Here is a 16,027-nt window from a genome sequence, read left to right as displayed (position 1 = left end):
TGTCACACAAAACTCCAAAAATGGGCTGGTCAAAATTATTGGCACCCTTAACTTAATATTTGGTTGCACACCCTTTGGAAAAAAGAACTGAAATCAGTCGCTTCCTATAACCGTCAATAAGCTTCTTGCACCTCTCACCCGGAATTTTGGACCACTCTTTCTTTGCAAACTGCTCCAGGTCTCTCTTATTGGAAGGGCGTCTTTTCCCAACAGCAATTTTAAGATCTCTCCACAGGTGTTCAATGGGATTTAGATCCGGACTCATTGCTGGCCACTTTAGAACTCTCCAGCGCTTTGTTGTCATCCATTTCAGGGGGGAGGGGGGGTTTGACGTTTGTTTGGGGTCATTGTCCTGCTGGAAGACCAGCTCAGACGCAAACCCAGCTTTCTGACACTGGGCTCTACAGTGCGACCCAAAATCCTTTGGTAATCCTCAGATTTCATGATGCCTTGCACACATTCAAGGCTTCCAGTGCCAGAGGCAGCAAAACAACCCCAAAACATCATTGAACCTCCACCATATTTCACTGTAGGTACTGCGTTCTTTTCTTTGTAGGCCTCATTCCGTTTTCGGTAAACAGTAGAATGATGTGCTTTACCAAAAAGCTCTATCTTGGTCTCATCCGTCCACAAGATGTTTTTCCAGAAGGATTTTGGCTTACTCAAGTACATTTGGGCAAACTGTAGTCTTGCTTTTTTATGTCTCTGTGTCCTCCTGGGTCTCCTGCCATAGCGTTTCATTTCATTTAAATGTCGGCGGATAGTTGGCACTGACACTGATGTTTCCTGAGCCTGCAGGACAGCTTGAATTTCTTTGGAACTTGTTTGGGGCGGCTTATCCACCATCCGGACTATCCTGCGTTGCAACCTTTCATCAATTTTTCTCTTCTGTCCACGCCCAGAGAGATTAGCTACAGTGCCATGGGTTGCAACCTTCTTGATAATGTTGCGTACTGTGGACAAAGGCAAATCTAGATCTCTGGAGATGGACTTGTAACCTTGAGATTGTTGATATTTTTCCACAATTTTGGTTCTCAAGACCTCAGACAGTTCTCTTCTCCTTTTTCTGTTGTCCATGCTTAGTGTGGCAGACACAGACACCCAATGCAAAGACTAAGGCCCAGATTCACATACATTGACGCATATTTATGCCGGCGTAGCGTATCTAATATACGCTACGCTGACGTAGCGCAGAGAGGCAAGCACCAAATTCACAAAGCACTTGCCTCCCAAACTGCGCTGGGTTCCCTCGGCGTAAGCTGTCATAGGTGGAAGTGGGCGTGAGCCATGTTAATGAGGCGTGACCCCATGAAAATGATGGGCCGAGTGCCATACAAGTACTTAAAACGAACGGCGCATGCGCCGTCCCATGGACATATCCCAGTGCGCATGCTCAGAATCACGTCGGAACTACTCCCTAAGATACGACAGATCACTGCCTACGACGTGAACGTAACCTACACCAAGCCCTATTTACGTACTACGTAAACTACGTAAAATACGACGGCTGTGTTCCCTGGTCCATACCTTTGCATGGGTTGCGCCTCATATATGGGGAATAACTTTACGCCGGACGTACGACTTACGCAAATCACGTATATTATGCGCCGGGCGCAAGTATGTTCGTGAATCTGCATATCTCCCTCATTTGTATATGTGCATAGAAAATCAATGGGAGCGGCAAATGCGCCCAACGTAAATATGCGCCCACGATACGACAGCATAGGCAAGTTATGTCGGTCGTAGGAAGCCTATTTTTAGGCGTATCTTAGTATGTGGGTCGGCGCATAGATACGACGGCGCACATTTGTACTTACGTCGGCGTATTTTGAGATACGCCGGCGTAAGTGCTTTATGAATCCGGGCCTAAGTGAACTTCTCTCCTTTTTATCTGCTTTCAGGTGTGATTTTTATATTGCCCACACCTGTTGCCCCAGGTGACTTTAAAGGAGCATCACATGCTTGAAACAATCTTATCCACAATTTTAAAAGGGTGCCAAGAATTTTGACCAACCCATTTTTGGCGTTTTGTGTGACATTATGTCCAATTTGCTTTTTTTCCCTCCCTTTTTTTGTTTTGTTCCAATACACACAAAGGGAATAAACATGTGTATAGCAAAACGTGTGATAAATACTTGATTTTCTGAAAAATGTCTAGGGTGCCAACAATTTCGGCCATGACTGTATTTTCAAGAATTTCTTTATTTTAAGGTTGATGATTTAGGCTTACAGCTAGTGAAAACCCCAAATTCAGTATCTCAGAAAATTTGAATATTAAAAATTACCGATGAAACAAAAAAAAAAAGAATTTTTAATACAGAAATGATGGCTTACTGAAAAGAATGCCCATGTACAGTATAGTATGCACTTAATACTGAGTGCATACTAAGATACTTAAATTTGGGTCTTCATTAGCTATAATCCATAATCATCAAAATGAAAAGAAAGAAATGCTTGAAATATATCACTCTGTGTATAAAGCATCTATATAAAATATATGAGTTTCACTTTTTGAATTGAATTACTGAAATAAATGAACTTTTTGATGATATTCTAATTTAATGAGATGCACCTGTGGGTGAAAGGGGTTGTGCTGCAACTGCGAGGCAAATACTCTAATAAAAAATGTGTCAGTATCACCTCCTAGAACCTCAAGCATATAAATAATAGAAATGTAAAATAAGGGGTATCTTCCAAACATATATATATATATATATATATATATATATATATATATATATATATATAAAACAAAATAGTATGCAAACAAATAATAAAGTTTGTCATACAAAAGACCAAGGTGCTGTGGGTTACATTCCATATACAGTAACTGCATTTAAACATATTATGTTATCAAGTCCTCTTATGCCTTGTACACACGATCAGTGTCAGACAGAATTTTTTCATTGGATATTCCGACTGTGTGTGTGCCCCATCAGACTTTTTCCGTCGGAAATTCCGACGGAGTTAGAAAGAGAGCATTCTCCTTTTTTCCGACGAAAAAAAAAAATTTGGTTGGAAATTCCGTTTGTCTGTATGGAACTCCGACGGAGAAAAAAACACATGCTCGGAAACAATTGTCCAGGCTTTAGGGTGGAGCCGGTGATGTCACACCTGGTTAGCGCAGAAAACCGGAAGTGTGGAGAGGAGTTTAATTGGGTAATTTTTACACTGTGCAAATGTTTTTTACCCTATATGTGTGTATTTTATGAGGATAATAAAGCATTTTACCTGCATTTATGTGTATTGCCATTCTTAAAGTGGTTGTAAACCCACTATTTGGACTTTTACCTACAGGTAAGCCTACAACATGGCTTACCTGTAGGTAAGGATAATATCTCCTAAACCTGCACGGTTTAGGAGATATTACCCCCGCAATGCGGGCGGCGCATGCGCAGGGGGGACTCCACGGCTGAAGGACCGGCATCGCCGGACCCTGCCGATTTTAAATCTCCCGCGCGCACGCGCGGGAGTGACGTCATCGCCGCTCCAGCCAATCACAGCGCTGGAGCGGCGATACCCGGAAGACACGCCGGAGCAAGATGACATCCTGCTCGGCGTGGACCAGGTAAGTGGTACACACCTCGTTCCGAGGTAAGTATTTCATAATAGGCTAGTATGCGATGCATACTAGCCTATTATGCCTTTTGCATTGCAGGTTTGGGGGGAAAAAAAAAAAGTTTATGCGGTTTACAACCGCTTTAAGTTAAATGAAAACTGAGGAGGAGGCAGCGCAGCCGGCCACTAAAGGGGCACACAAGTGACGTTGGTGCTTCTTCATTTTGTAGTACGTAGTAGCAGTAGTAATTATGAGCAGAATTAAAATGTATTTTGTTTAATTTGAACAAGATGATTGTATTTAATTTTTGTAATGGGTGGCCATTGCTTTTTGCATAAAAAGTGAGGTTTTTGTTAAGATGGTTTGTTTGTTTGTTTCTTTATTCAAACTTTGTGTTTGTTATATAAGTATGAGGCAATCGAATTTCAAAATAAACTAAAAAAGATATACAGTGGAACCTTGGTTTATTGCGGTTAACGGGCGTCTTAAATAACGAGCAACGTTTTTTTAAAATCCTGACTCGTTTTGCGAGTGTTGTCTCACAAAACTAGCAGAATTCAAGCTAATGGCAGCACCGCATTTGGCCAGAGGTGCGGGGGCGCCGGTGACACTTGGAACGTTTCAGAGCTGTTCGGAAAAACTCTGAATAATTTGGAAATAGTCAATTCCCGAGAGTTTCTGAACCTTTCCGAGGGTTTCTGAAATCAGCCAAGCTGTTCCTGAGTATTTCCAAGGCTCTCCAGCGCCCCCCCCCCCCACCTCTGGCCACATGCGGTATTACATGTCATATAAGTCAATGCAGAACAAATTATCTTTGTCTCCATTGACTTCTATGGGGAAACTCGCTTTAATATGCGAGTGCTTTGGATCACAAGCAGTCTCCTGGAACGGATTATGCTCGTAATCCAAGGTTCCACTGTATTCATTGCATGCAAGGTTGTGTTTATGTGAATATTTCTGGGGAGGGGGTCCAGAGCTTTTACAGGATTTTTAAAAAGGGGTCCGTGCCTCAAAAATAGGTTAAGGACCACTAAGTTAGAACAAAAAGTGATTGGATTATATCTGTCTTTCACAGGTCACCGTCCTCGTTCTGTTTGCTCTGGCATTTCTGGCTTGCATCGTGTTCTTGGTAGTCTACAAGGTTTACAAGTACGACCACGCCTGTCCCGAAGGATTTGTGCTGAAGGTAAGAGAGATCCAAGCAGCCTATATTTTTATAATATACGTTTTTTTTTCATAGGAATCTTAAGCGGTGGAGTAGGAAATGGTTAAAACCTCTGCCATTTTTTTTCTTTTTGCTATCAGTGTCCCGTTGGGGAGATTTTCTTTCACGTCCTGTCCTGTAGACAATACACTATATTGCCAAATGTATTGGGACACCTGCCTTTACATGCACATGAACTTTAATGGCATCCCAGTTATAAGCCCCATACACACGATCGGACTTTTTGACAACAAACTTCAAAATGAGCAGGTTTTCAAAAAAATCTGACCGTGTGTACGCTCCATCGGACAAACTTTTTCAGGTTTCATCGGACAAAAGTTCGCTCTGCAAACGGAGAAACTTTACAGCAACAAATGTCCTACGGTGCAAAGTCGTGTGTACAGAAATCCATCGGACTTTAGTCCAAAGTACAAACACGCATGCCCAGAACCAATGTTAAAATCAACCAACAATAGAAGTTGAAGTGAAGAGCAGAAAAGAGCAGAAAAAACACGTGATGTTGGGAAAGTTTTGGGAAAGTTTGCAGAAAAGTCCTGCCGTGTGTATGCTATGGGTGTCGGGAACACTCCTTTCAAACAAAAATCCACAGAAAAGTTTGTTTGAAGTCCGATCTTGTGTATGAGCCGTTAGTTTGTAGGGTTCAATATTGAGTTGGCCCACCCAACCCAACCTCAACCCGATAGAACACCTTTGGGATGAATTAGAGTGGAGACTGTGAGCCAGGCCTTCTTGTCCAACATCAATGCCTAACCTCACAAATGCGCTTCTGGAGAATGGTCAAACATTCCCATAGACACACTCCTAAACCTTGTGGACAGCCTTCCCAGAAGAGTTGAAGCTGTAATAGCGGCCAACTCAATACTGAAGACTGGGATGCCATTAAAGTTCATGTGTGTGTGAAAAGCTTTTGACAATATAGGGCCAGATTCTCGTATACTTGCGTAAAACAGCGGCGGCGTAACGTATCTCATTTACGTTACGCGGCCGCAAGTTTTACGGGCAAGTGCTTGATTCACAAAGCACTTGCCTGTAAAGTTGCGGCGGCGTAGCGTAAATTCTCCGGCGCAAGCCCGCCTAATTCAAATGATCCAGGTAGGGGGCGTGGATCATTTAAATTAGGCGCGTTCCCGCGCCGATCGTACTGCGCATGCGCCGTCCCTAAAATTTCCCGACGTGCATTGCGCTAAATGACGTCGCAAGGACGTCATTGGTTTCGACGTTAACGTAAATGGCACCCAGCGCCATTCACGGATGACTTACGCAAACGACGTACTTTTTTAAATTTCGACGCAGGAACGACGGCCATACTTAACATTGGCTGCGCCTCATAGACCCAGGGGCAACTTTACGCGTCGCAAAGGCTACGGAAATGTCGTAAATTCTCTGTGTCGAGCGCGCGTACGTTCGGGAATCTCGCGTAAATAGCTAATTTGCATAGACGACGGGGAAAACGACGAGGCGACACCTAGCGGCGGGAAAAAAAATTGCATCTAAGATCTGACAGCGTAAGAGCCTTACGCCTGTCAGATCTAATGGATATCTATGCGTAACTGATTCTAAGAATCAGTCGCATAGATACCCTGGGCCAGATTAGGACTTACGACGGCGCAAATGGTGTTGCGCCGTCGTAACGCCACTGAGAATCTGGCCCATAGTGTATCTTCACTCTTGGTTAGCTATACTTGAAGAAAGTGTATTAACTGGAAGATTTTCCTGCTCAGTGATATATCAAAGTCTTGAATTTTTCTTTATTTTTAGTCCAGGTAACAGTAGGGTTGAACCTCCCTAGGGAAAAAAGGATGAGTGGCTGCACACTCCACTCCGGAAGAATGCATGCCATAATCTTTATTGTAGTGATCAACAAATAAAAGCATATTCCGCACAGCGAGCACCAGGAGATAAAAATGTTAAAGCGTTTCACACAGTTAACAGCGCTTAATCATAACACACCTACTGGAGATTTTGACAGAATTAAAAGCCTGAAAAGGTTCTAACCCCCTTACCACTGAAAACCACAGAGACATTTGGTTTATATAAACTTAAAAAAGTACAGAGGAGATATCACATGTCCCACATATTCTGGGTGGAAATTCCTAGCAAGTAAAATAATATTTACAACATATTAAGCGTTATTCTTCTGAGGACAGCCCCTTCGCGTCGACCGCACGCATATATGCGACCTCGGCTTTAGGGGGTTATACCAGGATGATGCCCGCAGCTGCAGGCATCATCTCGGTACCGTTTTTTAGAGCGGGCAGTCGGCTTTCCAGGGATAACAACCAATGCGGCTAAAAGCCGCTCAGTTGTTATCCTGGAGGATCAGGAGGGGACACCCCCCTCCTGCCGCTCTTACTGGGCTTCCCATCCCACCGAGAGACCCGATCCTCGATCTGCCACCTCCGGCAGCTAAAGACAGACTGGACGGAAGCCGGACGGCCACGTGGCTTTGTTCCAGTCTTGTCTGTAAACATGGAGGCGACGTCACAACGTCACTTCCGGTTTACTCGGCTGCCAATGACGCTGTTTTAAAAAAATATATACAGTATTCAGAATATCTGTTTTCGGCGATCTGAATACTTTGAAGTGCAAAGGAGGAAAGAGTACCTGTCACCACCTATTACTGTCACAAGGGATGTTTACATTCCTTGTGACAGCTATAAAAGCGATTTATTTTTTTTATAAAAAACACAATGTAAAATAATAAAAATAAATAATATATATTTTTTTAAAGCGCCCCCATCCCCGCGAGCTCGCACAGCAAAGGAAATGCATACGAAAGTCGCGCCCGCATATGTAAACGGTGTTAAAATCACACATGTGAGGTATCGCCGCGATTCTCAGATTTATATATTTTTTACCACAAATAGAGCTTTCTTTTAGTGGTATTTAATCACTGCTGGGTTTTTTATCTTTTGTTAAAAATTTGGAAAAACAAAACAGTTTTATAGTTTGTTATAAAATTCTGCAAACAGGTCATTTTTCTCCTTCATTGATGTATGCTGATGAGGCTGCACTGATGGGCACTGATAGGCTGCACTAATTGGCACTGATAGGTGGCACTGGTGAGCACTGATGAGGTGGCACTGAGGCACTAATGGGCACTGATTGGCACCACTAGTGGGCATTGATAGGTGGCACTGATTGGTGCACCAATATGCACTTGTGTGCACTGGCAGGTGGCACTGGTGAGCACAGATGAGGTGGTTGTGGCTCTTCCTCTTTGGGACCGATGTCCCTTTCACAGAAGCCGATGATCGGCTTTTTTTTTCTCCTCACGCTGTTAGCTGTTAGCGTGAGGAGAAAAAAAAATGATTACCGGCTTTCTGTTTACATTACGTGAACAGCTGTCATTGGCTTACTCTGATCTGTGATCAGCTGAGTCTCATTGACTCTGTGACCACAGAGCGCGGTGTGCAAGGGAGCGCGCAGGCAGCTAATGCACGGGAGGACTTCATATGACTCCAACTACGTCACTTCCAGTTTATTTAAACTCTTAGTAATTGGAGAATTTGATGAATTGGTGGTTGGAAACAACACAGACAATCGAATAGAGTCCAGTTAAGGAAGATTGAGCCGTTTTGACAGCACAGCAGCTAACGAGGACAAAGTTGTCGCCACCTCGCAGGCGGCCATTTTGTTGGCTAGTATCGGAGCGGAGTAAAAATCTCTGCTCATAATATCCCGCAATGGACTCTATTTGGTTTCTGTTGTTTTGTCCAACCACCAATTCGTTAAAAATTCCAATAACTGCTGGTTTAAAGAAACCGGAAGTTAAGTGGTTGAAGTTTCTGATGGGTTGGAGAAATTGACAGAACACCGGCAATGGAGGTCCGCAATGACCTTTGAAAATAGCGCAGACGTAAGGGAGGTTAATGCTGCTTTAATCATGTTATTTAAAGGACTTGTGAATATTTATTGTTGCACTTAAAGTTGTATTAAACAAACTTCCCCATCTTGCTCATCCCTATCATTAGGTGACCCTAAGCAGAGCAGCTTACCCTTCGTTTCCTCCCTGTATTCAGATAAAATACTAAAATGGCCAGGCACAGGGGATGGAAGAGATAGTGTTGCAGCATCTGTATCTATGTATTGATTCCTCAGTATCCATATTAGCAAAAAAAAAATAAAAATCAATGTGTCTGATCACTGCGATAGAGGGTGACATTGGCTGCCACAGTGACAGGGGCGTAGGCGCTTCTCATGGAATGCCCTCCAATAGATCAGAGCAGGACATTAAAAAGCCAGCGAGCCTGGCAGTGTCTTGACTTACTAAGTGCTTTGCTTTCTAGAAATCATTTTCTGCAGTATTCCAGGTTTTTCTACATGCCCAGTAATTGGCCTTTTTGACGCCCGACTTGGGTTTCAATACAACGCCAGCATCACACACTACTTGTGGCCTTATTTTAGACTCTACAGTATTTTGGAAGTCTGAAAAGTACTTACGTTCCAGAAGAAGAGATCTGACTTCCTCCTGTTGGGCTTGTGTTATGTGTCGCTCTGTCGGAGATGATGAGAATCTGAAATGTGAGTTTTATTATATAGAGAATAACGAGACATGCTGTGGAAAGGAGCTCAAAGTTATGTGTCAGTTACACCTGGATATGAAAGCCGTACCAGAAAACACTGGACTCACCACTTCATAAAGAAATGCAGAAATGAAATAAAATGCTTTGTATTTAGTAAGATGAAAAATCATGACATATTTAAAAGTAAAGCATTTCAGGTTGCATCTTGTCTCAGTCTCCGATCCGAGGACCACCAGGGGTCTGCTGGTCACTTGAAGCAAAGATCAGCTTTTTATATATTGTTCTTTTATTATCATGTAGCACTACCCCTGTACGGGTTGCAAATGACAGGGTTCATTACTCCTACACAGCCGAGCAAATAGCAATTTCAGCTTTCATCCAGAGACAAGGAACAGTCTTTGGGCTTTGTTTTGATGTTTTATTAGGGGTAATAACTTGGATGGGGAATATGGATAACGCGATGCCCAACTTCACAGTAACAAAATCAGCAGATAACGGGCTCTGTTAGAAGAGCAAACGCCCCTAATGACTAGGAACTCACAGTCTCTTTAGAAAGTAGCACAAAGTGCTGTAAGCTGCATCATGGAGTACCTCCAACTCCATTGTAGACACTGATCTTAGCTCTACCAACTGCAGGAAATGCCAGTCAATCTGGCTGCTTCTCCACCAGCCCACCCTGGTGACTCTTTACCAGTCTACCCGGCTGACTCTTCACCAGTCTACCCGGCTGACTCTTTACCAGTCTACCCGGCTGACTCTTCACCAGTCTACCTGGCTGATTCTTCACAAGTCTACCCGGCTGATTCTTCATAAGTCTACCCGGCTGATTCTTCATAAGTCTACCCGGCTGACTCTTCATCAGTCTACCCGACTGACTCTTCACCAGTCTACCCGACTGACTCTTCACCAGTCTACCCGGCTGACTGTTCACCAGTCTATCTGAATGACTGTTCACCAGTCCACCCGGCTGACTCTTTACCAGTCTACCTGGCTGACTCTTTACCAGTCTACCTGGCTGACTCTTTACCAGTCTACCTGGCTGACTCCAGAGTTCTCCTAGTGCAAGGTTTAGGGAAGATTTAAGCACACCTCTATCTTCCAAAGAGACCCTCTACATTTGGCAGTATCTCCCCTTGTAAGTTCTTGAACGTGCTGCAGTCCTCCTGGCTCCTGCTGCCTCTCAGGGATGGCTTCCTACAAACTGCTTCTGTTGTTAGGATCATCTCAGGCCAGCATTTGAGCTCCAGCCTGAGACAGAGCATCCCCACCTACCCCAGGGCCTCAAGGGCTACCGGCAGTTCCCTCATCACTCCATCTTCATCCCGGATCTCTTGCCAGCATGACTCATCCATAATTGAGGGATGGCCTGACCACCCTGCCAAGCCCACCAACTGGAGATTGGTCAAGCTCCCCTGAGAATGCAGAACAAACCTCCTAGCCTCCAACTTCCAGAATGTTCTCTAACATTCCAGAACCAAGGGGAGGCACCAGAGAGCTGCCTGCATGAGTCAGTAAACCCTGACCCAGATTTCATGAATCAGACTTAGCCCTGATCCAGACTATGTTTTACCAACTCTGACACTAGTAGCGCACTAGAGGGTGCTACAATCATGAAAAGGATTTTCCATTTCATTCACCCCTCTCACAATGACTAGATATCACCTATAATGCTGACTTTTCATTGCGCAAATACTAGTTGCCAACCCTCAGGAGCAGCCTTTCTCAGCCTTTTTAGCCCAGAGGAACCTTTAAAATAATTTTCAGATCCTGGGGAACCCCTGCTAAGATTAATTAACCCGGGGTAAGTGGGAATAAAACCCTGTACTGTACACTGGTGGTTGGTGGCAAGCATGCCCATTTACAGTGGTTGTCAGGCTGATGGATGCACATGGGGAGCGAAGGCTGGCTTGTATAGTCCAAAATAATAGATACTCTAACTCAAAGTGCTGAAAAAGTTAATGCGGTTTCCGATAGAAAGATGTCAGAACACACAGTACATCGCAGTTTGTGTATTGGGCTGCGTAGCTGCAGACTGGTCAACGTGGCCATGCTAACTAAAAAGCACCTACAATGGGCACATGAATATCAAAACTGGACCACGGAGCAATAGAAGAAAGTGGCCTGGTCTTATGAATCACGTTTTCTTTTACATCATGTGGATGACCGGGAACATGTCCAATGCTTACCTAGGGAAGAGATGGCACCAGGATGCACTATAGGAAGAAGGCAAGCCGGCTGAGGCAGTGATCTGCTTTTGATGGCTTGGCGCCCGATTTCACCACATACATTCAAAAGGGCATAGAGGTCCATGCTTTAATGAGTCAGGGCTGTTTTGGTGGCAAAAGCGGAACCTACTCAATATTAGATGGGTGATGAGTGTTTTGGCTGATCAGTGTATGTCATTTTCTCATGTATAGTTTCCCTTCCAAAAATCTCAGCATTCAAATTCTTGACAAAGTCGATTGCTGAATCATTCCAGTGCGGAAGACATAGTGATCCTTTCAGCATATTCTGGAAGATCCTGCCTTCTAATAAGGACCATCACAATCTGACATTCTATCCTGCTATTATCTGTATGAAGGGGGCCGATTACCCCATGTAGTTGGTGGAGCTGGCCCACACTGCAGTAGCTGGGTAAAACACAGAGGCTGCGCTCCACCCAAATGTTGCCTCATTGTGTGTATTGAGACGGGATCACTGCAGAGATTGCATCAACATGCAGAGAAGGTTTGATTTGCTGTAACCAGCAAATTCTGCAGACACGGTCTACCCACCTAGAAAGCCGACACTAATCCCATTGCCCTTAAATAAGCGAAAATCATTAGCACTGAAGCCCATAGACACAGCTTCACCTCTACCCATCCATACCTGTATATCATTGGGTTAATTCATAATCCTCTCTACTCCTGATCTGGGCTGGGTAATCACTTACTGTATTTCTCTTTGTGACGCTCGTGGTTTGTCTCATACATGTGCTAGCATGACGTATTGCCAGACCAGATAAAGCTGGTAAAATATTCAGCTCACAATTGCTGCCTGTTCAGTAATTGGATCCCGAGAGTAAATCAGCCTCTGCAGCAAAATCAGAACTTCTGTTCTTTGACTGACAGCTTGAGAGATCTGGGCTGCAGAGACACTGGTTACAGGAACTATTCTCCTAACCACTTCAGCCCCGGAGGATTTGGCTGCCAAATGACCGGGCCACTTTTTGCGATTCGGCACTGCGTCACTTTAACTGACAATTGTGCGGTTGCGAGACGCGACTCCCAAACAAAATCGACGTCCTTTTTTTCCCAACAAATAGAGCTTTCTTTTGGTGGTGGTTGATCACCTCTGCGGTGTTTATTTTTTGCGCTATAAAAAAAAGCAATATTATTTACTTTTTGCTATAATAAATATCCTCTAAGAATATATATATTAACCACTTGCCGCCTGCCCACCGTCAAATGATGCAGGGACGGTGCAGCTCTTGTTCTGGGTGGACATCATATGACAGCTGCAGGGGTGAACAGCTCGGTGATCGCAGTCGCGCAGGGGTTACTAGGACACTGCGCGACCCCGATCTCTGTAAAGAGCTACTGATGTGGCTCTTTAACCATGTGATTGGCTGTGTCCAATCACAGCCTGTCACATGTAAATGCGGAAGTGCCAGTAATCAGCTCTCATCGCCTCACACAGTGTGTGGCGAGGAGAGCCAGTCAGTGGCATCTCCTCGCAGGGGACAGTAAGAAATGTAATCAGGGCATTGATGATCAGTGCCCTGATTACATTAGAGCACCAGTAGTGCCACTAATCAGTGCCCACCAATGCCAGCAATCAGTGCCCACCAATGCCAGCAATCAGTGCCCACCAATGCCAGCAATCAGTGCTCATTAGTCATTAGTGATACCAGCCAGTGCTGGCTTTCAGTGCCGCCTATCAGTGCCACCCCTCAGTGCTGCCCATCAATTCCACCTATCCACACCACCTATCAGTGCTGGCTATCCGTGCCTGTCAGTGCCACCTATAAGTGCCCAGCAGTGCCACCCATCAGTGTAGTGCCACCCATCAGTGTTTATCAGTGCCACATATCAGTGCCCATAAGTGCAGAATATTAGTGCCTCCTCATCAGTGCCCATAAGTGCCACGTCACTGTAAAAATAAAAATCCCAGCAGTGATTAAATACCACCAAAAGAAAAATGTCAGATGGTTACAGTGTAGCATGACCGCGCAATTGTCATTCAAAGTGCGACAGCGCTGAAAGATGAAAAATGGCTCTGGCAGGAAGGGGGTGAAAGCGCCCTGTAGGCAAGTGGTTAAAGTAACATGTTGCAACGCGTTAGGATGCATGTGTCAATTTTTTCGGCATTTTATTGCTTTGGGCGGCCAAAACAAGTGAATGGCAGCGCATCAAAATGTATATTGCATATGTTTTGATGCTTTAGTTACAAGTCTTGGTCAATGGCTGTTACCCTATCTACTCTAAATTAAAAACCGCCTGTTGATGCATGACAACTCACCTTCCTAACACTACAAAATAATGCAGCTCTACACAAACGCATAGCTCTAAATAGGTCCTGATTTGAGTGGACCCGTCAGAGCTCTGACTTCAAACCTGAAACGTGTATATATATATAACAAGCACAGCAGTTTTGTGTCTCTCGGGGGGATGGGAAAACACAATATATATCTCTGTACCTTTTATTCGTCTGTTATTTCTTGATAGGCTTTTCTTAGACAGGTTCACTACAAGCACATGTGGAAATATTTCATTCTAATCTGTCTGAATTATTAGGCATATCACAAAAATGCTCCTATATATATCCATCTGGTACTGGAGAATTTGCAATCTCTCGTACGGTATGATGTATGTGCAAAAATAATGTATCCCTTACATGATGTATCTGCTTCTACCTCCACCGGATCCTTTCCGTACGCTCCGAGACATGTCCACTTCTCGCTGCTCACTAACATTCCAATCACTCAATGTCAGGTGCAATATCTGTGGTGCTCCATCAATAAGTCACCGCTCTCTAGCTAATGAACAGTATGCAGACAGCTTGTTATCAGACACACTGCAGGTAACTGATAGCAGGGAGCTTCTGGAAATTGATAAAGGTGTGAACCAGATTCTTGGATGAAACCGGGGGGGGGGGGGGGGTGCTGCCGCCTGAAATTGAGGGGAACGGGGGGGCTGCCTCGACTTGAGAAGCGGGGGGGGGGGGGCCTTTACAAAAAAAAAAAAAAAAAAAAAAAATATATATAAGAAAAGGGGGGGTAGCCATCCGGGGTCCTGGGGACTTCTGGGCCCTTTAATAAAAAATATATAAATTATATATATATATATATATATATACACAGTATATATATATATATATATATATATACACAAATTATTATTATTTTTTTATAATTTTTTATAAAAAGAAATTACAAAAAAGGGGGGTTGCCATCCGGGACCTTTGGGCCCTTTAATAATAATAATTAAAAAAAAAGAAACCTCTGGGCCCTGTAATAAAAATAAATAAAAAAAATATATAAAAAAAATAAAATAAACATTTATTTAAAAAAAAGGGGGGGGGGGTTGCCATCCAGGGCCCTGGGGACCTCTGGGCTCTTTAATAAAAAAATAAAAAATAAATATATATAAACAAAAATAAACATTTATAAAAAATAAAAAAAAGGGGGTTTGCCACATGGTGCCCTGGGGACCTCTGAGCCCTTTAATAATAAAAAAAAAAATATATATATATATATATATATATATATATATATATATATATATATAAAAAAAAGAAGAAATAAAATATAAATAAAAATATTTTTTTTTTATAAAAAAAAAGGGGGTTGTCATCCGGGGGCCTGGGGACCTCTGGGCCCTTTAACCACTTCCCGACCACCGCATGTACATATACGTTGGCAGAATGGCACGTACAGGCACATTGGCGTACCTGTACGTCCCTGCCTAGACGTGGGTCGGGGGTCCGATCGGGACCCCCCCGCTACATGCGGCGGTCGGATTCCCACGGGGAGCGATCCGGGACGACGGCGCGGCTATTTGTTTATAGCCGCTCCGTCGCGATCGCTCCCCGGAGCTGAAGAACGGGGAGAGCCGTATGTAAACACGGCTTCCCCGTGCTTCACTATGGCGCTGCATCGATCGAGTGATCCCTTATATAGGGAGACTCGATCGATGACGTCAGTCCTACAGCCACACCCCCCTACAGTTGTAAACACACACAAAGTGAACCCTAAATGTTACAGCGCCCCCTGTGGTTAACTCCCAAACTGCAACTGTCATTTTCACAATAAACAATGCAATTTAAATGCATTTTTTGCTGTGAAAATGACAATGGTCCCAAAAATGTGTCAAAATTGTCCGAAGTGTCCGCCATAATGTCGCAGTCACGAAAAAAATCGCTGATCGCCGCCTTTAGTAGTAAAAATTTTTTTTTTTATAAAAATGCAATAAAACTATCCCCTATTTTGTAAACGCTATAAATTTTGCGCAAACCAACCGATAAACGCTTATTGCGATTTTTTTTTTACCAAAAATAGGTAGAAGAATACGTATCGGCCTAAACTGAGGAAAAAAAAAATTTATATATGTTTTTGGGGGATATTTATTATAGCAAAAAGTAAAAAATATTGCATTTTTTTCAAAATTGTCGCTCTATTTTTGTTTATAGTGCAAAAAATAAAAACTGCAAAGGTGATCAAATACCACCAAAAGAAAG

The 16,027-nt window shown here is 43.5% G+C and overlaps 1 protein-coding gene across 2 annotated transcripts in view; it reads left to right on the top strand.

Annotated features, from left to right (window-relative positions):
* Nucleotides 1-16,027, top strand: part of NSG1 (neuronal vesicle trafficking associated 1) — a 116,809-nt gene that overhangs the window by 84,858 nt on the left and 15,924 nt on the right. For both annotated transcript variants that reach the window (XM_040335415.1, XM_040335416.1), the window contains one exon: nucleotides 4,635-4,745. In XM_040335415.1, coding sequence (XP_040191349.1) covers nucleotides 4,635-4,745 — 111 coding nt within the window. The remainder of the gene's footprint in view (nucleotides 1-4,634; nucleotides 4,746-16,027) is intronic.

This window comes from Rana temporaria, chromosome 1 (genome assembly GCF_905171775.1).
Source record: "Rana temporaria chromosome 1, aRanTem1.1, whole genome shotgun sequence".
In the NCBI taxonomy this organism is placed as follows: Eukaryota; Metazoa; Chordata; class Amphibia; order Anura; family Ranidae; genus Rana; species Rana temporaria.
Note: the sequence above shows the minus strand (reverse complement) of the source record. Positions and strands in the feature narration are given on the sequence as shown.